This window comes from Myotis nattereri, assembly GCF_964212035.1.
Source record: "Myotis nattereri genome assembly, chromosome: 12".
Classification (NCBI taxonomy): domain Eukaryota; kingdom Metazoa; phylum Chordata; class Mammalia; order Chiroptera; family Vespertilionidae; genus Myotis; species Myotis nattereri.
The window spans coordinates 36,311,260-36,337,313 of record NC_138087.1 but is presented as its reverse complement, the minus strand read 5'-3'; the positions used below and the strand labels follow the sequence as shown (position 1 = coordinate 36,337,313).

The 26,054-nt window shown below is 42.5% G+C and overlaps 1 protein-coding gene across 3 annotated transcripts in view; it reads right to left on the bottom strand.

The window, feature by feature from the left end:
• Positions 1 to 26,054, bottom strand: part of LOC308527831 (histone-arginine methyltransferase CARM1-like) — a 223,506-nt gene that overhangs the window by 10,273 nt on the left and 187,179 nt on the right. For 2 of the 3 annotated variants that reach the window (XM_081103236.1, XM_081103237.1), the window contains exons 8-11: positions 12,437 to 12,518; positions 11,028 to 11,113; positions 8,308 to 8,397; positions 5,972 to 6,109 (exon numbers count right to left, since the gene is read on the bottom strand). In XM_081103236.1, coding sequence (XP_080959362.1) covers positions 5,972 to 6,109; positions 8,308 to 8,397; positions 11,028 to 11,113; positions 12,437 to 12,518 — 396 coding nt within the window. The remainder of the gene's footprint in view (positions 1 to 5,971; positions 6,110 to 8,307; positions 8,398 to 11,027; positions 11,114 to 12,436; positions 12,519 to 26,054) is intronic. The other variant, XR_013996650.1, reaches the window with a different exon arrangement.

Genomic DNA, 26,054 nt, shown 5'->3' with positions numbered 1-26,054 from the left:
ATTCGGAGGGGCACTTGAAGCTTTCAAAAGCTTTAATAGTTTGATCAGCATTTCTTTTAATTCTGTAAATCACAAAGTTCACCAAACGCTCTGCAAACCAAATTCCCTGGCAAACCTGGGTACAGAGTCCTTCACAGGGATCTCAAACCCATAAAGTATGTTTCAGAACATTCTGGCACAGGATAGGTGGCTGAGTTACACCCAACAATCAGCCTACATTTAATTTTCAGTTCATTCTTTCTATTCCTGGTTTTGTATATCTTATACACATTATATGAGTTTCTGTATGTGTGTATACAGAGACATGTTTATGCCTGTGTATATTAGCATAATATCCATCTATATAGAGAGCTTAGGTTGGTGCTTTCTATTATTATCACAGAACATATACATAATTAAAAGAGAAATATTAGTATACTTGGGAAGCACATACATGAAGTGTTTTTACTCATAGGTCCACATGATCAAAAAATGTTGGAGACCATATCTGTAAACTTTAGGGATATAAATTTCATAAGGTTCATAAAAAACAAGTTCTACTTTATTGTCCAGAGCAATAAAATGAGCGACAGCTCAAGAATGATGGCAGGTTGTCAAAAATAAAATGCTAACAATACAATCACAAATGGTGGGGGCTGGGGGGAAGAAAAGGTCAGTCATTGTCACACCTGTGTGGTTGCAGAGGGAGTTCTCCCAGGAGGTCAGAGTTTAAAAGATTATTTGACAATAAGCGAGGGGAGAGCCTATCCAAGGCAGAACAAAGACATAGCACCTTACTGAGAAAATAGTGTGAAAACACAGACATCCAGGAAGCGCTGAAGTCCGTAGAAATACCCAGAAAAACAATAATTATAAAACAAAAAATCTGATGAGATACAATGAGAGTAAGGAAGGGACTAAGGAAAGAGGAAGAGGATACAACTAAGATACTGTGGACCTACTATGTGTTAATTCCTATTTTCTCTCCAGTATTTGCGAAAGCCTAGTGAAATAATTATTATAAATTCTACATTACAGATGATGAGGTCAGGAAACTGGGGTGCTAGTACTAAAGAAACTAGACAGAACCAAGACACATGAGACCCCAAAACCTGGCCTCATGCACTACAAGGCAACTGGTCTAGTGAGATAAAGGACTTCCTCCCCCCCTCCTTCCTTTCTTCCTCCTGCAAAGGAGTATATGCCCAGGACATTTTACGGTTTCCTTTCAATAGCACCGGACTAAGTTCTTAATAAGAAAGGGATCATCTGCTTCTGAGTCCTTCATTCAGGTGTTTACTCCACAATATTGCAGAGTCTCTGGAATGCAATAAGTGAAGAGGGATACACGACAGAGTAAGACTCGGGCCCTTTTTGGGGAAGCTCACTTATAGGCAAAAACAGCAAGCAACGGTGGTGCAACAGTAAGGGATAGAGAACTGTGGGAGCCCTGGGGGTCAGGAGGCAAGTGTGCAAGGTAAATAGTTTGCTTCCTTCTTACTATTAGGGAAACAAAGGAGAAAAGGGTAGAAAAATATGATTGATAATGCAACCCAAGATATGTCAGAAAAGAAGTAATGAAAGAATAAGATGACTTAAAATTACTTACCTAATTATACCCTAAGGTACCTGAGAAACATAAATATTTGAAAGCAAAAGATCGTTAATACTGGTTTGCACAAAGCAGAAAAGGCCAAGTCCAAAACTCCAGGCAGATGTTGGCAGCTGCTACTGAGCACTTTTTTTTTTTTTTTTTAGAACTGGTCATTAAACAGATGGTTTAGAGGGATTTTGGAAGAAAGTGGTAACTTCCATGATGAACATGGCACAAATCAGCATTTCCCACTTTTCCTCCTGGAAGCTACCCAAAAGCAAGGAGAAGAGAAATATACTGTAAACCGCAGACTTCATTTTCTGTAAAATCAGGAGAAAGATATAATCTGCTGTCTCCAACGTATGTGCAAGGCCTGTAAAAGCACCTGCAATTGGTTGTAAGCCACACAAAACAAAAAATAAGGAAATGCAAAGAAGGGCAGGAGAGCTCAGGGACAGCACATCTCAGAAAATGCTTGCAATAACAAACTCCCTGACAGCAAAGAGCATTTTCTGAAATGCAAAAGCTTAATTCCTCCTTAAAAAGCTTGTGGCAAAGGGGGTCAAAAAAAGAAGCATGTTCTGAAGTTTACCCTTGACTGCACCCGTCCTGTAGAAGATGGAATCATGGATGCTGCTTTTTTGAGCAGTTTCTTCAGGAGAGAATCAAAGTGAATGAAAAAAGCTGGGAATAAAGGTGGAAAGAAGCAAGAGCAAGATCACTGTAACTTCTGAGGTGTCTATTTCCAAAAGGTATTTGAAATATCTCACCAAAAAATTTTTGCAGAAGAATAATCTCCATGACTGGTTGTACATAGTTGCTAAAAGCAAAGAGTTATGGACTGCGTTACTTCCAGATTAACTAGGATGAAGAAGAGGAAGATGATGATTAAAACTCACTTATCTGACACATTTTGTATGAGTTCGTGAATAAAACTTGAGAATCAAAAGAAAAAGCTTGATTCCTTATTTGTAATATCTTCTGCAGGAATTGGGGTAAGAAGACTTTGCCAGAAATGCTCTTAGAACTAAACATGTGGAACGATCTAAAGACTCACAGAGGAGCCATATTTGCAGGAAGCAGAATGACTCTGTGGCAGCACAGAATGCGAGAGTGTGAGTGAGAAAGACAGATAGCATGAAGACAATCACATCTTTCTCTACCACAGGAACTTCTTTCTTGTAAATTGCTGTTCAGAAGTGTCCTTTTAATTGGATGATGAACAACCATAACATTCATACAAAGATATTATTAGAAAACAAGTAGAAAAAGAGCAAGCAAAATTTACTAACAGATATAAAACACACATCAGGTAAATGATGTCTTGGGACAAATAAAATACGTGAGCAAATATTTTCTTATGAATTTTTAAAACCACATTTAAGCCCTCACTCTCTGTAGGAAGCAATAATAACCTTTATGGAAGAAGATCATGACATGGAAATGCAATAACTCAAGAAAAGGAACTATTTCAAAGTACTGATATGGAAATATCTTCGAGATGTACTATTGAGAAAATGAAGATGTGTAAAACATACATGAAAGCAGGGAAAATAAGTTTCACTAAAAACTAATAAGAACATCATCCAATTAGCTTTATTTCCCTATTTGGCAGGGTTATTGGACTGGGCCATGAGGGTGAAGCCAGAGATTAAGCTTATCCTGAGATCACATTCAACAAAAGTCAGGTCATCTTTCTTTCTGGACTGGATGGACGATGTGGGCTGGACCTGAGTCCAGGTGGGTGCATTTGAGCTATTTCCATAACCAAATTCAAAGGGTGCAGACTAGGCTATTCAAATTTTGAAGAAAGAGTACATCCTTGGCCTCTTTCTGCTTAATGATTTTTGAATAAAAATTTGCCTATTAAATTTGAAAATCACACAAAAGAATTTTAAAAGTAAATAAAATAATCCATTGGCTCTAGTAAGGAACTAAAAATAACATGATAAATGCATGAATGGAATAAATACAAGAATTGAGCTCTAGCCTGTCTGGCTCAGTGGATAGAGCACCAGCCTGTGGACTGAGGGGTCCCGGGTTCAATTTTGTCCAAAGACACATGCCCGGGTTGTGGGGGCCATGCAGGAGGCAGCTGATCAATGATTCTCTCTCACCATGGATGTTCCTATCTCTCTCTCCCTCTCCCTTCCTCCCTTAAATCATTAAAGAACTATATTAAATATATATATATATATATATATATATATATATATATATATATAAATGGAACCAAAGCTGACAAAAATCAGCTGTATACTAATATAACCTAAAATTAGATCATATAAAAATAATTTTTGTTTTAATTGACTAAACACTCAAGTAAAATGGCCCCTAGACTTATTTTAAGCTTTAATCACATTATTATTAGTACAGTACTCAAAATGGCAGTGTTTGCTGTCACTCTGTACCCACCACTCATCAGAACACATATGCTGTCCTGTATTTAGTTTTAGTGAAATATTTTAAAGCAGACAATGATAACCTGGATATTTCCAGAGGAGTGGACTTAGAATTTCAGACTATTTCAAAGTCACTCTTATAGAAGGAAGGAGTTGAGGATGTTAGCTTGAAGATAGAGATGGACAGGATATTTCATAAAACGTTCCAAATATTTGAACAACTGCCATTGGAAGGTTGGAATAGACCATTTTCTAAAAATTCAGAGACATAACTAAGATCAATTAGTAGAATTTATAGGAAGTAAGATATAGGATCAACAGTAAGAATAATTTTGTAATAATTAGAGATATCTAAAGTTTAAGACATCAATAGCCTAAGACTGTATGAAAAGTTACCTAACCTTATCAATAAATGCAAACCAAAACAACCAGATGCAACTTAAAAAATTATTTTTGGGGCTATTAGATTAGCAAAAACCATAGAGAATGACAACATTCAGTCTAGGGAAACATGTGGAGAAATGAGCAGGCTTAGCCATTGCCAGTGTGAGCGGCAACTGGTAGAATTTGCCAGACTGTAACAAGTACGTACTTGTTAATCCAGCGTTTTCATTTCTAGGCATCGCATTTAGAAATATTCACGGGCAAGCTATATGTTCAAGAATATTTAGTGCAAACTTTTTCATAATAGCAAAGAAAGCAAGCAAACTAAATATCAATCATGGATTGAAGAATAACATTCTGGTATATCCATGCCCCAGACTATTATGCATCTATTAAAAGAACAAAGCAAATCTATCTGTACAAATTCAGGACTTAGTACTAAGGGAAATCTTAAGTTTCAGATTGCTAGTATAATCTCTTTATAAAACAACAACAACCAACCCACAAGGATGCTACTTGTTGGCACACGCACAGAAAGCCACCTCCAAGGAAACAGACAATGAGTCACATCTGGAGAGTGGGTCAAATGGTGGGAGCATAGGGGGACTGGAGATACTTTTGTAGTTTTGAATTCACATATGAGCATGTTAGGTTTTTGTAATTAAAGAAATAAAGAGCCTCATCAGTATGGCTCAGTGGTTGAGCATTAACCTATGAACGAGGAGGTCACAGTTCGATTCCTGGTCCAGGCACTTGCCAGGCTTGCAGGCTCCATCCCCAGTATGGGGCATGCAGGAGGCAGCTGATCAATGGTTTTCTCTTACTATTTATGTTTCTTTCTCTCTCCCCTGCTCCCTTCCTCTCTGAAATCAATAAAAATATTTTTTAATAAATAAATAAAGACTTTTAAAAGTGGAAGGGTTGATTTGGGAGGTGGTGAGTTCTCTGCTCCTGGACTGCTCAAGCACAGGGCCAAGGAAGGGGGGTTGGTAGGGAGGGAAGACAGTTGAATGAGATGACCTCTGAGTACCCTTAATATCCGGGGAGTCCTTGACCCAGTCTGCTACTCCTCTCTCCTCTAATGCACCCAGGAGAAGCTCCACCAAGGCAAAAAGAAAACAGAGTATATTAAAAATGAGGTAAATCCAAGTAATTACTGCAGAGACCTTGTGAAATCCATTACCAGCAGGAAGCAGCCAGTCCTGCCTGATACACCATACACCGCTCCTGCAATGCCAATTGGTTTCATTGCACTAAATTTGGGCTGAGTGGCTGGACAGGTGTAAGTGAGGCCAGGAAGATGACGTGGGATTTAAGGCACTTGGTAATTCAAGCCTTTGGCAAGAGTTCCCATGAGTTGGTGGATTTCCTTCTTTCCTCCACGTTCAGGTGGAGAACATGGCCCTTGGTTACCCGAAGCTCCTCTTCCTTGCCACACGCAGTAAGGTTGACATCTGCCCTGCCAGTTTTGTGGCAGAGGGTACCCTGTGACATTCAGCCAGGCCTTTGGAAAGTTGCTATTTCTCAGTGCTGGAGTCTCAGGGGCCTGCCAGCTTTTTCCTGCTCCCACCCACAAACAGCGGTGGGATCTGGGCTGTACTTTCCTGCTTACCGTTTATTGGCTACGAACAGCACTCTCCCTGAGAGGGTTTCCCCTTCCTTGGCAAAGAGAGGAGTCTGAAGAAGGCACCGCACCTGGTACCAGTGGGTCAGAGGCTCGGTTGGGGCTGTGGACAGCCAAACTGTTACCCTGTAGGGCAAGAAAAGAGTTGAAAGCCAATTATCGTTCAGGCCTATATTAATGGACTAGAGGCCCAGTGCATGAAATTCGTGCACTGGTAGGGTCCCTAGTGGTTGCTGGCCGGGGCCTCCCTCCCTTCCCCCGTGCCGGCCTGTCCCCTGGTTGAACTCCCAGAAGAACTCAGGTCGAGGGGACAATTTGCACACTACTCTTTTATTATATAGGATAGGATTGGGGACTTAGGTTGATAGATAATTTTCATCGTTTTTGACTCATGGAAACCTTTTAAGATAATGATAGCTCAATTTATTGAGCAGTTATTATGTGCTGTGTACTGTCCCAGGAGCTTTATGTATATTAGCCCATTAAATCTACACAACAACCCTATGGAGTAAGCCCAAAGTGGTTAAAGGACTTGCCTAATGTCACACAGAGGGCAAGAGGAGAGCCAGGCTTCCCATCCATTGACATATTTCTGAATCAAAGTTCATGAGAAACCCAAAAAGTAACAGAGTTAAATTGGGAACTGATTTAAGAAGTTTGGAGTCTGGGCTCTTAATGACTCATGCCAACTTGTTCAGGGGTCTTGATGAAGATTCTGGAAGCCAGAAAAAGTACTGGAGCCCTAGCCAGTATGGCTCAGTTAGTTGGGCATTATCCTGTGCACCAAAGGTCCCCTGTAAGGGTACATGCCCAGGTTGGGTTGAGGGCTCGATCCCTGGCAGGGGGCATTCAGGAGGCAGCCAATCAATGTTTCTCTTTCACATCAATGTCTGTTTGTCTGTCTGTCTCTAAAAATTAGTAAAAATCCAAAAAAATGAAACCTACTGGAGTGCATGACCTCTACCTCCCTTCTGGCTTAGATATCCTGTGTGTGTGTGTGTGAGCACATGCGCACACGCACGAAGTAGTGTTTAAATTGAGGTTCTTCATTTCAGATGAAGAAGGGAGAACATCTTGCTGTGCTCTGAGCACCGCGGCCACTTGCCATGGAGCCGGCAGTGATGTTGGCTTATAGGGAGTATGTGATGTTAAGAGTGGGGTAAATTTTCAGTGTATATTTTGACTTGAAGATTTGGGGGACAAATTTTAAATAAGTTACTAAGTAGTATAAACCACTTTTATATCAAAATATACTTAGCTACGTTACAAAGTAGAATGCAAATGTTCTATAGCTGTTAAAGATAACGCTTTTAACTTCAAAGAAATCTCCCGCTGGAAGCAGGCCACTTAAAGCTTATCGCCATTACCTTCTCAGGAACAGATTCATTTACTTGGGATATTACTGGGAGAAAGTCTTAGGGAAAAATGTATGGAATCTTTGAATGGACATGCTTATGTGGTGTAGGAATGACCTGCACATCATTTTCTTTCTCTCTACCAGCCTAGGCAAGGCTTCCAGGGACCCCCTTCTCCCCGAACCCCAAAGTTTATCACAGATCCATGGGCCCTTCTTTTTCAGCAGGTGCAAAGACAAGCCTGGACGGTGTGATAAGGGGTAGAGGAGGGGGTACTGTGAAGGGTTCCCTTTTGTCTGGTCATGTGACTCAAAGCAAATCTCTTTGCTGGCTGGAGCACTGGAGCAAGCCCAGGAAGAGGGCCGGGAAGTCAGGAGAGCAAAGATGTGGGGTGTGGGAGTGGCAACGCCTTTACAAGGAGCCCCAAGCCCTAACAGTCCATTTGTAGGTGGTTTTTATCCTCTTTTAAAGCCCTGAAACTTCCAACCCTTTGCAGTAGGGAGAAAGGAGTGAGTGCAGGATGGAGAAGTTACCTAATGTTGCAATTAGCATCAGCACGACCAGCCTGCCTGGTCATTAAAAAGGGATCCTAGACTGTGAAAGCAAAGGCTGTGAAGGGGAGAAAGAATGACACGAGGTATTACCCCAGACACAAGAGATTCTGCAGTCAGGTGGGATGGTTGCCCCTCCACATCTATTCTGGAAAAAAGCAGGAGGGTAGATAAAGCACAGACCCTCTCTCACTCCTTTCTTTGAGCCAGAGTCGATATGACACTATGGAAAACCGTCTTATTTTCAGTTCATCCTAAAATCTGAAAGTAACACTAACATCAATGCTTATCTTCTGGGAATTCGTAAAAACCAGTTTTGTTGAAGTTGAAATTAGTTTTAAAACACTTTAAAGGTATGATTAGAAACAGTAGAGGACAGCACGGGAGAGAGGAGGTGAAGAAAGGGGGTGATACCTACAGAGATCCGACAAAGGCCACGTCAAACCAGAACGCCAGGCCGTGGATGAGGCCAGACTGTGTCATCTGAAACACAAAGGGGATTTCTACTCTGCAAGGAAACAAAAGAGAAAGAAGAAACATTTTCTTGTTGACAGACATCCTGGATACTCTTGTGAGATGAGTGGGAACACTCGCAGAATATTTTCCTTCTCTCTTAAGTGCTTTGGCTTTGGCAACAAGATTCTCTCGGTGTGATTAATGCTGGGGTGACGCTGCACATTTGAGATTGTTGCTCTTGACAAAATTCTGCGAGGACCACACCACTGTGCCGCAACGACCCAGAGCACCGCTGGGCGAGTGCAGCACCTGGGGCCGCGTTTGACTACTGAAGAGGGGGACGACCCAGGACACAGGTGACAACCATCCTTCACGAAGCCAAAACATGGGCTGTGGCAGTCCCCCTGCGCAGCTGTTCAAACGAAAAGGCTGCTCAGGCCTCTGAAAAATGAAGTGGATTGCAAGCGCCAAAGGTCATTGTCATAGTTCATTTACTTTTCAGGAAGGCAATTTAACTTCCCACCAGGCTACAGCAGAAGTCATGCAGAAGTGGCCACAGTTTATGCCAAACGCAGAATAAGTGGGAATGGAAAGAAGATTGGAAATGATACAACAACATCCAGATGCTGGACCTGCTTTACTGTGGGACCTTCCAAAGTCACTTCAATTCTCTGAACCTCGTTTTTTTCATTTGTTGAAGGGTAACAAAATCTCCTACTTTCCCCACAAGGTTCTTGTGAATGTCAAATGAGGAAAACAATGCATATAAGAGTGTTTTGCAAACTTTAAAGCGTTTCACCCTTGAACAGCAGTATTACGGGTCCATGGCCGGGGCTGTATTCCTCCAAGGAGACTTATTTTAGTGAGTGCTCTAGGAACTTTCAAAGAGGGTTGTACATTATTTGCAGGTATGCTGCCCCCAAAGGCCTAACTTCCTCCACCTGCAGTGTCAGCGCATTCCTGGAGATTTCCACTGTACTTGTCACATTGAATTTGTTGGTATCGTATTACAATTATTTCCTCCCATTTTTGGCATTCTTCTAAATCAGGGGTTCTCAACCTTCAGGCCCTTTAAATACAGTCCCTCATGTTGTGACCCAACCATAAAATTATTTTTGTTGCTACTTCATAACTGTAATGTTGCTACTGTTATGAATCATAATGTAAATATCTGATATGCAGGATGGTCTTAGGCGACCCCTGTGAAAGGGTCGTTCGACCGCCAAAGGGGTCACAACCCACAGGTTGGGAACCGCTGCTCTAAATGGATCATGAGCTCCTACTTGGGCATGCACCAGCGCAGTGCCTGGCACGCAGTAGGATCTCAATAAAAGTTTGTTGAATCAATGCCCAAATGGATAGATGACATCTCAGAGTTTTCAAAAACCTCCCTGGAGCTCAGGAGGTAGCCCAGAGCAGCCAATGGAGCCAGTCGGAATCATTTTGTCTGGCCCTGCGGCAGTTATTTCAGTTGTTCCCGCATGCCAGTTCTCTTGCTCCAAGCATACGGTAGGGTTGCATTTATCCACTCTCTTGAGTTCAGGCACCGCCACGTGATTTATGTTGACCAATTAAATGTGAACAGAAGTGCACTGTGTTGTTTCCAGGCACAAACTTTTATTGCCAGTGCATATTTTGCTACACTCCTCCTTTTTCCTCAGGGACTGGCATCGTTGTAGACACAAGCTGCCATACCAGCCTGACTGAGGAGTGACTGAGGGGTGTGCAGAGCTGAAGCTGGTGCATGATGGATAAACAGTGTAGGGGAGAAAGACACCTGGGATATTACAAGCACTAAAGATCCTTTTTTTGTTACTGCAGCATGTTTTGGCCTATCCTGACTGACACCTTTTGTCCATTGTGATCTCAAGGTAGGCAATGGTTTGAGTCAGCCAGCTGCATTTTCCAGAGTCTGACCCTTGATTCCTCATGAGTCCAAGCAAATTATAATCTGGCTGGGTCTTAAATCTCTTACCCAGAAAAGAAACACATAGATATTAATCTTCTCGGGAAGGAAAAAACAAAATACTAGTGAAAGGTCACCCAAGAGGATTCATATCACCATCTGAGAAATGAGTCTTCAGTGCAGAGTCTCTTTAAGTGGAGGGAAGGAGGGCAGACAGTAGCACTGATTGAGTGCCTTCTTTGAAAATGAGCCAGTGCCTGCAAAATATTTAGCACAGTACCTACCATGTACCAAGCACTGCTCAGATTGTAGCTCTTCTTGTCATTCTTATGGGCACTGACCTGGGAGAATTGTTAAAAAGCCCAGACTCTGAACGCTTCAAGTTCTAGCTTTCATGACATTTATTCATTCTGTGACCTTATGCAATTGATTGTTCCACTCTGCCTCATATTTATCATTGGTAAAATGGACATAACAATAGTACCATTTGCATGGTGCTGCTGTGAGGATTAAATGAGTCATATGTTAAGGGCTCGGAATAGTGTCTGGTTATACAAGTAGAGATATACTGTTTAATTTTTCTCATTCAATTCTTAAAACAATCCTTACCCTTATTCTGCAATAAGGGAAACTAGTGCTAATGTATTATTCCTGTGGGTGACTCATACCTCAAATCTCTTCCCTGTGTGAGCAGCAAATCTCTGCACTGCAGTTTTAGGGATGGGAGAGCTAGAGAGGAGATTTAAAAATCTGCAGCGTCTCTGATTGGTACAAACCTGTGGAGATCTGCCTCTTTTGCATCCATAAAGTTCACTGTGTACTTGACTGATCGAGCCATCAAAATCCTAATGTCAAATGTGTCCTGGGGAAAAAAACACAAAGATGTTATCTTTCTGTCAGGACAGACTGAATTCAAGCAAGACTGATTGCAGTCTAGCTTTCCTCCTGGAATTTTAAGTCAGTAAGGGTTAGGCTTTAGAAGGCATGAACTTAATGAGAATAATATTACTAATACAAGCTAACATTTGTTTAGTGGTTACTATACGCCCAGCCCTAAGTATTTTGTGCTTTACTAGGCTATACCAATCTTCACAAATTCTCTGGAGCAGGCGTGTGGTGGTTCTTGACCATCCAGAACTGACCTCTTCTCCACATTCCAAGAAGCTGCACAGTAATTAAGTTCACTGGACAACCAGGCTTTATCGGAACTAATTCTGGGACTTTTGTCCAAGTTATTAGGAAAAGGCAGGCTCTTCTTTGGGACTCAGAGTTTTAAGAACCTGAGTCTGGAGCTTCCACAACACCTTCCTGCCCTGAGGGGGGCTCCTGCCTAGGAACAGAGTTACATCAGAGGAAATGGGGATATGTGACGAGGATAGAAAACCAGAGCCTGGGGCACTGTCCGAACATCAGGTCCCTGAAGCAAGCTCTATTTCCAGGCTTCGCATTTCTTGAGGGCCTGTGATTCCATTTCAGCTTAAGCCAGTGGTTCTCAACCTGTGGGTCACGACCCCTGAAAATACATCCTGCATATCAGATATTTACATTACGATTCATAACAGTAGCAAAATAACAGTTATGAAGTAGCAACGAAAATAATTTTATGGTTGGGGGTCACAACATGAGGAACTGTATTAAAGGGTCGCGGCCTTAGGAAGGTTGAGAACCACTGGCTTAAGCCATTTGAGTTGGGTTTCCTTCCACTTACAACTGGAAGAGTTTCAGACAACGCAAACGTCAAGTTACCCAAGGTTACACGGCTAGAGGGAACCACAACTGAAACCCCAATCTTTTTGCCAGCAAAGCTCCTATTCTAAGCTATTTATTTACAACACTTCCTCTTCAATTGCGCCTTGGACCACTGGAATCAATGGGAGGATGTGAATTATTGACGAAGTGGGAAGGCTGAGTGTGGGCAGGGGATGCGTCTGAGCAAAAAGAAAATTAGGAGTCACTTATTGAAAGGCAGTCCTCAAATCGCTTTGCTTTCAACAGTTCCATTCTCTGAGAATTTTCTTAATTGACTGGGAGATCAGCGCTGGAAGACTTGAAAACATATGCTCTTCTGTGATGGCTTAGCACCCAGCCTGGCAGCACAGTGTATGCAGGCTCACGAGTGCGTGAATGAATGAATGAATCAACAGATAAACACACGGGAGGAAGCCTGTAAAGAGGACACACTTACAACGATTGGCTGTCTGAAGTATTCATCCACTGCAGCAGCCCGGAGACTGGACAGGTTGACCCCATAGAAGCACTGCTGGTACCTGAAATAGCATAAAGCATCACCATGTATCTCATCCCAGCCCTCCCCTGAGTCCCCAAGCCCAGCATAGCTGTGGTGTTCAAGCTCCTCACAGGCCATCTAAGTTAGCTCTGGAGCAAGAATGAGGCCATGTGAAGGGCAACTGGTCAGTAGGCAGCAGCAGAGCCGAAAATATTCTCTAAGACCTGCACTTGACCTGTGCTGGGCAAGAGAGAAGGGCGGGTGTAGCTGAGGTAAAGGAAATTTCTTGTGGGGAGAACAATGAGAAGGATATGGGGTTTGGGGGTGGGGAGGAAGGCCTTTGGGCTCCCATCCTTGATCTCATGCCTGCTGTATGACACTCTATGCAAATCCCAAAATACAATTTCTGGGCCCTCTCATTAGCCCAACCCAGAGCACGACTTTAGATCTGCAAAGCCTCTGGACACTCCTGCTGTGTTGGGAAATGGATTTTCCTTTTCTGTCCTTCCGTAGCCACTGGCCTGCACCTTCACGACGGCCTTTGCTGTCGTGGCAGACAGAGGCAGTCACAGTGAGTGACGGCTGGATTGTCACAGTCCATTGTGCACACTTCTCCTCAATTCTGTGGTCAGTGACACCCGGCAAGTGCTACAAATCCTGCTTTCTCCTTCAGTGCCCCAGCTGTACACAGTCACCAGCGACCACTGGTACCTCAGCACAGCCAGGGCTCTTTGTCATGTTGCCTAAAGGTCTTGGTTATTTAGGGAGGAGATCCAGTATCTGGATTAAGACTAGCTTTGTTCAAACTCTGAAGATGACTGGCTGTGTGCCCTGGGCAAGTCACATGAAATCTATCAGTTTTCTTATCTCTAAAAATAAAAATAATGCAAAGCTCACTTTGTAGGGTTACAGTAGGATTAATTGAGTTAATACAAGCAAAGCCCTTGAGCAGTGCTTGGCATTTTAAAAAAAATCTTTATAGTTGAAATTACTATCTATGTGTCTTCCCCCCCGCACCCCCCCCCTGCACCCTCACCCCCCTAACTCTTCTAGCCAGCCCCCAGGACTTCACTACCCTATTGTCTGTGTCCATGTTATGCATATATGCATACAAGTTCTTTGGTTGATCTCTCTCTCCCACCCATCCTTCCCCACCTTCCCTCTGAGGTCTCATAGTCTGTTCCATGCTTTTGTCTCTGGGTTTATTTTGTTCATTAGATTCCACATGAGTGAGATCATGTGATGCTTATCTTTCTCTGACTGGCTTATTTCGCTTGGCATTTTGTCACTGCTAAGTGTTGGCTGTCATTCTCTGAACTTCACTTCAGCGCTGGGGACTAGGGCAATGATTCCCAATCTGTACCACAGGATTACTTGGAGGAGCTTGTTAAAAATTCAAATTCCCAGGTCCAACTCTAGGAAGGCTTGGGACCTCACTACTAAAGAGTGAGGGCTTTTATCCTGAGATTAAAAAGAGGTTTACTAAGGGTGTGTGTTATATAGCCTGTCAATCAGATGGGAATTTAATTTATCCATCTCCATTCCCCCCAATTCCACCTGCCAATATGGAGGGAAGAGAGAGAGAAAAAACAAAACAAAGCACAGAATAAACATTAAAATCTGTGGTGCAATTAGATTTTGATGGAAGGCACAGCCAAAGGAAGGCTCTACAACAGGAGGCAAAGTCTCTGATGCTCCCAAGAGACGCAGGGAAGCATCATAGTGTTAACTCAACTGCCAGTCCTCAACCTCCAAGTGCAATGCAAGCCCCACTGAGCTCCTCACAGATCCTGAAGAACTTGTCCTGTTTCTCATCTCTGAGCCTTTGCTTGTTTTCCCTCTACCTAGAATGACCCTTTCCATTTTTTACCCTGTTAATTCCTATTCAATCTTTATGAATTAGATGAAATATTTCCATAATGTAAAAATATAAAACCTTGTGTGACAATGAAATATTCAAGTTTCACCTACTTAAAAAACAGAAGTATTTTCTTTTTCATCAGTGTATATTTAGCACTCAGCATGGGACCTCACATACCGGTAGGACTGAAAATATCTACATATAAATCTATATATTTATATAATGAATGAATGGAGAAACTGGTGTCCTAAATGGCCCTATGTGTGAGCACAAGTGCCAATAAGGATAATGGAGAAATGGAAAATCATTCCTCCAAGCTTCTTCAGGTTTGTGACTTGTTTCTTAATCTTTTCCTTCCACCAGGGGAGAGAGCCAGGCTGGCCTACAGGTAAAGGAGATGAACAGTGCTGCATATCATTCTACAAACACACATCTTGAAAACAATCTCCTATAGTCCTAGAAAATGCTTGGGAAACACAATATTGTATGTTTAAACAATCTTTTCAGATTTAGAAGGAGATGGATGTGTTCGTGGGGAAATAAGTCATTGTCACAAAAGTTTTTATTGGAGGGAAGGAGGAGGAGGGTAGAGAGAGAGGGAAAAGGAGAGAGGGGAAGAGAGAGAGAGAAACAAGAGAAAGATGGAAGGTTTAGACAGAGTCAGAGAGGCAGACAGACAATTTCCCAGAGAGCCCAGAAGGACTCCACTTTGTCCTTCCTTTAGAATCCCCTGAAAGCTTTTTAAAAGTGCTGAGGCCGGGACTGCATGTCCCCCCTCCCCGCCCCCCACATACACATTTGTGATTGATTTGACCTGGGGTACAGCCCTAGCACTTATTTGTTTCCAAATTCAGGAGGTGATTCTAATGTGCAATCAGGGTTAAACACTACTAAGTTAGCTGGTCTAGAATTCTCGCCAAGTAGGTGAAAGAGAAATCCCCAAGAGCAAAGACAGCCCCTGCCTGGCAGTGGCTGAGGTTGAGAATGGCTCTCTGTTCTTCGCATACAACCACAGCTCTCTGTGCCATTTGCTTTGTGTGTTCAGTGCCAATTAAAGCCCAGTAGCCATGATCAGTGTGGTGCAAATGGGCACCATTCCTTGGGCAGACGGAGAGTTGTGGGCACAGAGCCCACTGCCTGGGTTTTAAAAATTTTCTGGCTGGACTATATTTCTAATTCTTAGAAATCTCAAATCTCCTGAAATGCATCATAAAATGATTAAAGCAGATGGGAGCTGGCATCTCTCTGGGTCTCCTACGATACATGGTCGGGGGATAGATTAGGAAATGAATCTGTTGACTTAGAAGCTGGGGATCATTTCCATCATATGTGGGTTTTATTTTCCGACTTAACTTATGATCCCTTTAGAAGCACATAAGGCAGAATCTATGTGTGTGTTTTTTTGTCCTGTCTTCTAATTTCCAAGTGTACTCACCTCCCCACCCCCCGCTTTTCCATAATACATGCAGCACTGGGAACCTCCTACAACCACAGTCCAGAAGGAAAACCATCTTACTGTTATTTATGCCTAAACATACCCACAATGCAGAGAAAGGGGCACGCCATTTACCATCACCTTAACTTCTCTACATTCTCTACGCTGAGCCTAGCTCAGGGAAGCAGCCAGGAGACCCTCCCTTCTCCAGCCTCTCTTGTTCTTGTAGCCGCTCCTCTCGTTCACCTTGGTCTTTTGTCCCCTCCCCACCAGTGTCTGGATCTGTCTTAGAAGGAGGGTGGTACAGCCTTGGGCTCTCTTGCATTAGTTGGCACTGGTCTCCAGATTCAACAGAAGAGAGCTTCTCCAATGCGAGCATTCCTTTCTCTTGCTCATATGAACACACTCTCTCATAGCATAACTCAGATATTTTACTTTAATAAAATCTTTGCTTCTTCACTGTAACAACAAAAAAAAAATCACTCAATCCACATCAAAAGCTTCCTTCCTTTAAAAAGATCAAAAACATTAAGAAAATATAATTAAGGAAGAAAGGAGACAAGAGGGAAGGGAAACCCCATTCAGCTGTTGGACAATTAAACAACTTCTGGGTATCTTAATGTACTATGCTTTATTGAAATTAACAACCAAGGGATGCCAACCAATGGAAGTCATATATTACCCTAAGAACTAGAAACCAAAAGCAAGGATCCAAGAATGTCACCTATGTCACATAGGGTGCTGAGAATGCAGCATAAGAGGGTGTTTGGAATGGCCTGGTGGGAACGCTGATAGGAGAATGATGGCTGTCTAGGAACAAACTGCATCTTTATTCAACTTCTTATACATCCCTTACATATGGCAGGACTAAAGGCTTGGCTGTTTCTGACAATTTTATGCATCAGCAGAATGCAGAGGTACCATCGTGTAAAGATGCTCAACTCATTTTGTGTCTGGTTTTGTTGATTTAAACCCCATCAAAATAATGCAGCTTATATTTTACATGTGCTATATTTATATACATTTTGTATTTGTAAAATATGTTTTTTAGTACAAAGGAGAGGGGGAATGGGTGCACAGGCCTTAAAAGGATCCAAACTTCAGACGGTGGCTCTTCTGTAAGAAGTGACAGAAAGCTGTGTCATTACTGGTTTGCACAGGAATTGGAAGCCTGTGTCAGAAGGAAGAGTGTCAACACAACTGTGGGTGGTGGACATCTTTTGTTTGTTCTACCAGCAAATGGCTGCTCTTCTTCTGTTACTGACAACAGATCTTCTGGGAGATACCTCTTCCCTGCTCGCTGTTCTTGTGGTTTGGATGGTCTTGACTCTGCCCTCTGAAGGTTGGCATGTGGCTCAGTCTCAGCCAATCAGAGCATCTTATCTCCCTGGCCTTGGCAACGGATCCAGAGTTAAACATCCGACTTAAAGACAGTCAAGTCTAAGATATTTGCTCCTACTGTTACAAAGGAGAGGTAGACATGGAGATATGAGTCTCTAAATCTAGATTTGCTGGAAACCACGTTGCTTCCATGAGGAAAATGCCTATCCAAGAACTGAGTGGGGCTGAGAGAGAGAGAGCTGGAGGGAGGGGCTCATCTGACCCACCTGAGCACAACCCACTTGTACTTGAGAAGCTGAATCTACTCTTGGGTTTTCAGATAAATTCATCAGAAATATTCTTTTTCTTGTAATTTTTCATTGTTTTTTTTTTTTGTTTGTTTCTTAAAACCAAAAGTAGAAAGAGAACAATTAATAAGAGTCTGCCTGTACAAGTGCTATGAACATAATAAATAGCTTTGCCTAATTCAGTGGACTCCTAATTCTGTGCGTAAGGAACTAGATTGGTTTAGCCATTAGAACCAGGCCAGGGCCTGGTAAAGAGGACGTCTGCTGGATTGGTGATTCTGTATGAAAATGGTCAGCTCTGATGTCAGAAGGTCCAGAAACTGAAATATTACATCCTTGATGACACAGGTCTGGATGTGTGTGGGTTCCGTGGCAGAGTATTATGGAAGAGCTATGAATTTGACACAAGTTACAAAAAAAAGATGAATGTAAAAATCAAGGCTTATTCTATAAGCAAAAGCCAGATAAGTTCAAGAGCTGCAGATATGAACAGAGAAGCCAAAGAAATATAAATATAAATACACACACACACACACACACACACACACACATATAAAATACTGGGTAGTTGAAAGGAAATATGGTTCCAAAAATCATTGAAAAATAACAAAACAAGGACAGTGGCCTATGAAAATCCAAACATGATTGTACTGGTCTCAGTATTCCTGCAAAAGTTCCTTCTCTGTGATACTTTGTGCTTATGCTTAGCTTCCAACAAAAATCTGGTTTTATCACACAGTGATTTGAAATGTTCTTATTTGGCCCACATAACATTTCTATGAACCAGTGACTACCAGGGCCAAATATATTACTGGGACAGACCAGAAGGCCTAAAACTCTACCTCTGCCCAAAGAACCTTTAGTAGGAATTTCAGTTTGGGAGCAGAATTAGCCTAGGAACAAACTATCCATTATCTTCACAGTTAAATTTAGCAGATTGTTCATTGAGCTGACTGGATTTCCTGTTTCTCAGTAGTACCATGGTCAGCAAGACATCCTATCTAATAAAAGACAAAAAGGGTAATTAACCGTACCTTCGCTATGCTTCCCATTGGCTAATCAGGGTGATATGCAATTTAATCGCCAACAAAGATGGCGGTTAATTTGCATACTAGGCTCCAAGTGGTGGAGCGAAGCCAAACGTACCCGAAACCTGCAGAGCAGCGAGGCCTCACGCCCCGGGATGGGCGGAGCCACGAGGCCTCAGGGCCCTGGGATCAGCGGAACAGCGAAGCCTGGCAGCTGGGGGGAGGGGGGGCTCTGGCTGGAGCCCAGCCAGAGCGACGGCCTGGGTCCCAAGTGCCAGAGGAAAAATGGTGCCAGCAGCCAAGGGAAGGGAAGGCCTATTGCACGAATCTCTTCGTGCAACAGGCCTCTAGTTTAGTATATTTGGAGTGGAATGGTGCAGAATGGGAGCTCTTATTGCCTGTGGCAGAATCCTGTTACATTCATCTTCCCTTGTTCTTTGCAAGCATGGACTTCTAATCTCTGTAAAGAGCAGACTACAGGCCATCCACAAAGGGTATCTATCCCTGATATCATTCAATTGGATCTGCTCTTGTTGAGCATGATGGATGCATATCATCCATTCATAACACTCTGAAAAGGGAAATGGCTCCTTTACTTTGGTTCCTTAAGTGGTGTATCACCTTTTAAGTGTCAGATTTGCTCAGTCTTACCCGTCTCTGGAATCCTCAACCATGTGTTCTGCTCCTGCTATGTCGAGGTAGGGGCTCATCTGACCCCACCTGAGCACAACCCAACAGTGCTTCCTCTCAGGCCTGCACCATGTGTCTCTCCCCTCCTGCCCCCAGGCATCCCTGCTGACTCTGGATCATGAGATGCCTCGAGACCCATTTGGTGCCCATGCATGAACAATCCAGAATGTAGTTAATGTGGAAGGATGAACATCTGGCCAATGGGGATACAAGAGCCAATGGATACCTTTGCTTCTCTCCCACCCTTGTATAAACTGTCCTGAGATGTGGTTCAATCAATGGATCAAGCACAATCTCTTGATGTTTGCTACCACACAGTGTTCAGCTCAGTAATGTACTTGTGTATTACTTCCCTCCTTGCCTGCCTCATTCTTGCTTCTCCTCATTCTTGTTTCACTGAGATTATATTTTTTAATATAGTAGTACCTTATAAGCTGTGTCTAAGACTGGGATTTCTGGGGACCCCAAGCAAAGACAATCAACATAAAGTGTGACCCTAGAATATAGACCAGGGGTCCTCAAACTATGGCTCACGGGCCATATGCAAATACAAATATTGTATTTGTTCCCGTTTTGATTTTTTACTTCAAAATAAGATATGTGCAGTGTGCATAGGAATTTGTTCATAGTTTTTTTTTAAAACTATAGTCCGTCCCTCCAACCGTCTGAGGGACAGTGAACTGGCCCCCTGTTTAAAAAGTTTGAGAACCCCTGATGTAGACCCTCAAGATGGAATTACTCACCAATGTGATGACAAGAGAATCCTCATTGCTAGCAGGGAGTGATAACTCTTGGCATGTAGCTTCATCGCAATTACTAATGATCCCACTAGTGGTTAATTAGGATGTAGTAAAGGTCGAAGGTGAAGCATTGGGTTATATGGTGACTGTGTGCTTGAGGTTCTGGGGTGATAATAATTATATGGAGTGAGGAGCAGGCAAGTCTCTGTTAACAGCATTGGAAGCATTGCAAAAAAGAAAATTATATTCTCAGGGAAGCCAACTCCCAACTTAAGACACACTGTGAAACCAGGAGGGTTTTCTTAGCAGAATTTAAAGAAATTCCTATCTCCTCTGTGCTCCCAGACCTGCTGTGACAAAACTCAGGTACAAAATTGGACAATTCCTCAAATTAGAATTGCCCATCTCCCCACCCCCAAAGGAGGTAATAAAAGAGTAATAGCAGAAGAGCTGTGAAGGAGATTGGACGGGCAACTTTGACTGTCTTATGTATCATATTGGGACCCTGACAGGGAAAGGGTAGGGCTCTGAGATCTGGGGTTGGGATAGCTCAGTGGATAAGGCAGAGAATCCTGAAAACACCTTCCCAACTCCCATGACTACTTCAGGCCAGTAGAAGCAGAATTCTTATACCTGTTCACAGCAGAGAATAGCTTCCCTTTGCCTGAAGACTGCACAACTTATCCTGAAGCTTGTGCCTTGCAAGATAATTTTGTTCCCCTCAGGATCTGCCTCACTACTGCCCACTGCCTCCATGCTCATGGTTACTCACTGCTGTCCGGCTGATAACTCCAGCACTGTCTAAGCAGTAAGTATGATTCCTATTCTAGGGGGAGATAACTTACACACCTAAGGAACTGCAGAAGCTGGTTAATATTTTCTGCTAAGAACCAGGAAAATATGTATGGGAATGGATTTTTAAAGGTGTTGATATAAGTCAGGTGAGGGTACAATTTACTGACAAGGGGTACTCCATGGATTCCATGCTCTAGCAAGAGACTAGTCCTCATGGTCTGCTGGGAAGTCGCTTTGAAGCTTGGTCATCATGAGGCATGCAGTTAATGAGACAGAGATTCCAGAACTTCTGTAGCACAGTATTGAGGAAAGGGCCAGAAGGCTCAGAGAGGTGGAAATCATAGATGAATTTACTATAGAAGATCTAAGAACATTCTACGTGACTGTTCTCAGGCAGAGCCCAGAAAACCTTCCTTTTATGAGGTAACCTGGAGTAACTTAGTGAGAGAGCAGTGGCATTTTTGAGATGCTTATGGTGGCTCTCCTCAGTAGATGAATAATAATAGATGATGTTGCCATCAAATTATGCTCTCAATGAGCACAATGTGGATGGAATTTTAAAAATGTCAGAAGCAATAAAGCAGTAATTGACTGTCATAGGCAAAAATGACATAAAACTGTGTGAGACAGCAAGGCCAGAGTGGCAATACCTTGACCCACAGGGATCTGTGGTGGATGCTGACAGACCCTAGTGTTACCAGAGAGGTGAAAGAGATGTGCAGTCACTAGGATGGTACTCAATTTGCAGAACAACAAGAACGACAACAAACTTGCTAGCTGGTGAGCTGATGGCATCAGCTGTCACAATACAAAGAGTGGGTCCCTCACTTAATCTGCAGAACTAATTTCCAGATCTGGTTTATGGGTCCAGAGGCCACTGGTCCATGACTGAAGAGGAGGCCCAGGCCCCTGAAGCACCACAAGCAGTTATGGTAAATATTCCCCAATCCTTCTCCAGAGGACCTGGGTTCCTGGGACAAAGTAACTATGCGGGTGAAAGGAGAATATCTCAATTTTTAAAAAATATGTTTTTATTGATTTCAGAGAGAGGAAGGGAGAGGGAGAGATAGCAACATTGATGAGAAACATTGATCGGCTGTCTCCTGCATGTTCCCTACTTGGGATCGAGCTGCAATCTCGGCATGTGCTCAACCAGCTGAGGCACAGTAGTCAGGCAAATATCTCAATTTTTAAAAGAATGTTAGATAACAAGGGTGAACTGATATTGATACTAGGGAGTTTAGGATGCCTCTAGTAGATGAGGGCTTATGGAGGACAGGTAGTAAATGAAGATTTGAACCAAGTCCATTGCACGGGGTATCCAAGGGGCTCATACCCACCCTTGTTTATTTCCGCAGTCCCTGAATCTACAATTGGGATAGATACATGCAGCGTCTGGCAGACCCCTCACACTGCCCTGAAACTGAAACTCCCCCATCCCCAGGGAGGTAATATTGTAATCTTTAATTTATAAATAAAGAAATTGTGTTTCAGAAAGACTGAACTAACCTGGCTAAGGTTTTACAGTTAGTAATTGAAAGAGCCCAGGGTTAAGCACAGTTCAGTCTGGTTCTAGAGTCTGATTCATCCAGCTTTTAACTACTGCCAGTTTGCCTATGCTTTCTGTTCGGTAACTGCAATAAACGTGTTAAGGGGGTGGCGGTGAAGAGCAGCAGCTTGCTTTTGGACATGTTAAATTTAAGATACCTGACAGACATCTAAGTAGACTTGTTAACATCCGAAGTCTATGGTTCCAGGGAGAGATCTGGGCTGGAGTTCTAACCATGGGAGTTGTCAGCCTAAAGACAATATTGACGGCCACGAGACTGAATGAGATCAGTAAGGAAGTGAGTACGGACAGAAAGAGGAAGACAATGAAGAATGAACCTGGAGTCAATCCAGTGTTGAAGATTTGGACCATGATGGGGAGGAGACTGAGCAGTTGGGGCCAGTGAAGAAGGACAACCAAGTTTAGGCTCCAGATGTGAAGAGCCAACGGTGTCAAGTGCTATCGGTAGGAGAGTCATGTGAAGACTAATAACTCATTACACCTGATGATCTTATTCAGCCTGTGAGTTGTTCCTAGGTCTCTCAGCTGACTCCCTCAGAATGCACCCAAACTCTTCTTTTTTCATCCCCCTTCTTCCGCTCAGCCAGCATTTCCACTGCTTTGCTTCTTCTAACAGAAGCCTTGCAAGCTTTCACCACCTGTTCCCTGGGGCAATGCAACCGAAGATCCGCATGCTAGTAGTCTAATGCAGAAACTGCTTTATAAAGCAAGGGAAATTAGAAAGAAAGCAAAGGCTGTAAATTTTGAGAACTATATGGTTTTAAAAATATTTTTGTGTGTTTATTGACTAAAAATAAAATAATTCAAATGCACCAGCTATCAAAGCAGTACAGATTAAAAATAAACTGGCCACCATTTTTTTTTCTTTTTTTGCAAATCAAATTGGCATTTTAAAAAATAAAACATATCCCTTATGGGCAAGACTGAGCAGACATTCTCATATTCCACTGGTGGAAGTGTTAATTGGTAAAACTTTTCCACAGGGCAATTTGGCAATATATAAGAACAATTTTTAAAGTTCCTTCTTCACACCTTTTGGTCCAGTGATTCTGCTTCTAGCAATTTATTGTAAGGAAATAATCAGAATGTACATCAAGATTTCTATAATAGGAAACTTACTTCAGTGTTGTTACTTTTAGAATTTGGAGTATAAAATTCTATAAAGTTCTATATTCTGGTAGAATATAGAAGAATAACAGAATGAGAAAATGTCAACAAGGTATTGTCAAAGTAAGAAAAAACAAAATAAAAGCTATAAAATGGTATGATTCTTATTTTATAAAGAAGAACAGAAAAAATTGAAAAGAAATCAGCTAAAATCTTAATAGTAATTACTTCTGTAGATGCTTGAGATTATTGAAATTTCTACTCATTCAGAAATATTTATTGAAGGCCTAGCATGTGGCAGGCACTGTTCTGGGTGCTTGGGAGACAGTGGAAATCAATAGAATGCTGGCTCTTGTAATTGCTGACCGTCTATCAGGAGGGATACAAAAATAAACAATGATAAAGAAAGAAAGTATATGTCATTTAGGAGGTGATACGTGTTAGAGAAAAAACACAGAGCAGAAAATGTGTATGGTCACTATTTTAAACAGGGTGGTCAGGGTAGGGGTTATTGTGAAGGTGGCATTTAATGAAGACTTTATGGCGGTGAGGGAAGTAGCCATTAATATTGAGGGAAAAGTATTCCAGATGGAAAGGTCAGCAAATGCAAAGGCTCTTCAGTGGGAGCATGTCTGATATGTCTAAGGATGAGCATGAAACCAGTGTGGATGGAGCTGACTGAATATGGTAGGAAATGAAGAGCCAGGCTGGGGAGAACCCACTGGAAGGTTTTGGAAATGTTGGGAAAGATGGGTTAAGAATCTATTGCAGTAATCAAGATTAGATGATAGTATTGGGATCAAGGGAGATCAGCGAACATATTGAGAATTAGTCAGATTCTGGGTATATTTTGAAAACAGTGCCAGCATAATTTCTTGATGGTTTTCCTCTGGGGTACAAGAAGAGAGGCCTTTAAGGTTTGGCGGCTCAGTGATTGGGAGATAAACTTCTTAGCAATTGGGGTAGAAAGACTATGAGTTGAGCAGGTTTGTGAGGGAGGGGAGAAGATCAGAAGTTGTGTTTTAGACAAGGTAAGTCTCTCCAAAGAGAGATTTACAGGAGGCAGTTGACTGTGAAAAATTTGGAGTTCCCAGGACATGTCTGAGCTAGAAAGATACACTTGGGAATCATCAGTATATAGATGGTATGTGAACTTGGGGAATGGGTGAACTCCCCAAGGGCGTAACAACTGTGGACAGAGAAGGGGTCCAAAGGCTTCATCCTGGGGCACTCCAATATCAAGGGGTCAAGGAGACAAGTACCAACCAGAGGAGGACAGGTTGAGAAAGTGACCAGGGAGAAAAATCAAAAGAATGTGGGACAAATAAATAATTCTGCTCAAATGCTGGCAAGTTAAATAAGTCGAGAAGTGAGAACTGATCACTGGCTTTAGCCATGCGGAGGTCAGGGCACCGGGGACCTTGATGAGGGTGGTTTCGGTAGAGTGTCTTGAGAAAAACTGAAGGGAGCAGCTGGAGATGGCTGAGTATAGATGATTCCTTTTAGAAAATTTTTTTAAAAATATATTTTGTATTGATTTTTTACAGAGAGGAAGGGAGAGCGATAGCCAGAAACATCAATGAGAGAGAAACATCGATCAGCTGCCTCTTGCACATCTCCCACTGGGGAAGTGCCTGCAACCCAGGTACATGCCCTTGACCGGAATCGAACCTGGGACCCCTCAGTCCGCAGGCCGACGCTCTATCCACTGAGCCAAACCGGTTTCGGCGATCCTTTTAGAAATTTTGCTGCAAGGGGACTTAATGGGTGATCGGTGGCTGACGGGGGAAGTGAGATATAAAAAAAGTTTTTTTTCTTTTTAGATGGAATAAGTAGCAGCATGTTTGTATACTTATGGGGAGCCTAGCCAGTCCACTGTTATCATTTATAGTCTCAAGGTAGGAAGCTGCCTGCAGATGGTATGGTTGGGAGTCACACAAGGAATACCTGGACAATCAACCTCCCCGTCTACTCTTTTATTTGAATTCTGAACTCTTCAATGGAGATTGAATAAGGAGGACACATTTAAAATGTAAACAGTTAGGGTAGCCTTCCAGAACAATAATCATAAGTAAGGTCTCCCCTTTTCATTGCCCTCCACATACCAATAGGCTCTTTATCCCCACTGGAAAGTCTCTGGCTTGAAGTTTCAGAATTACAGATTGAGCAGAAGCCACATAACGCTATGAATCTGTGGTAGGAAAGCCTATTTTGCAAGAAAACATTGGGGAAAAGGAAAAGTGTAGCCCTCTGACCCTACTTCTCACAGAATTTGTAAGCCAGGAAACCAAAGCACTTCCTATTTGCTGTCATTTCACCAAAAGAAAGAATTATAAAGAGCAAACCTGGGAAATGAACTTTGGATATCTCTATTGGAGGGCTCTGCTTACCTCAGCTAGATCTCAAAGCTTAAATTTTAGTATCCATCCTCATCCATCTGCCGGCACATGTCTGTGCTCCCTCCTACACACCTAACATTCCCACTAGGGTGCTATTTGTTCTGTTTCTCCCTCCATGGGTCCAATATTATCATCCTCCCCTCTTACTCTTTATAAAAACCAGCTCTCAGAAAAGAATGCTAGAAGGAATGGTGGTTTAGAACAGGAAGAATTTTGTGATAGTTTTCATTTTTCAAATGAAACAACCAAGTCTCAGAGGGTGAAGTGAACTGACAAAAGCCAACAGCCAATTTGGAAAACTCCACAAATTTTTTAATCAACCC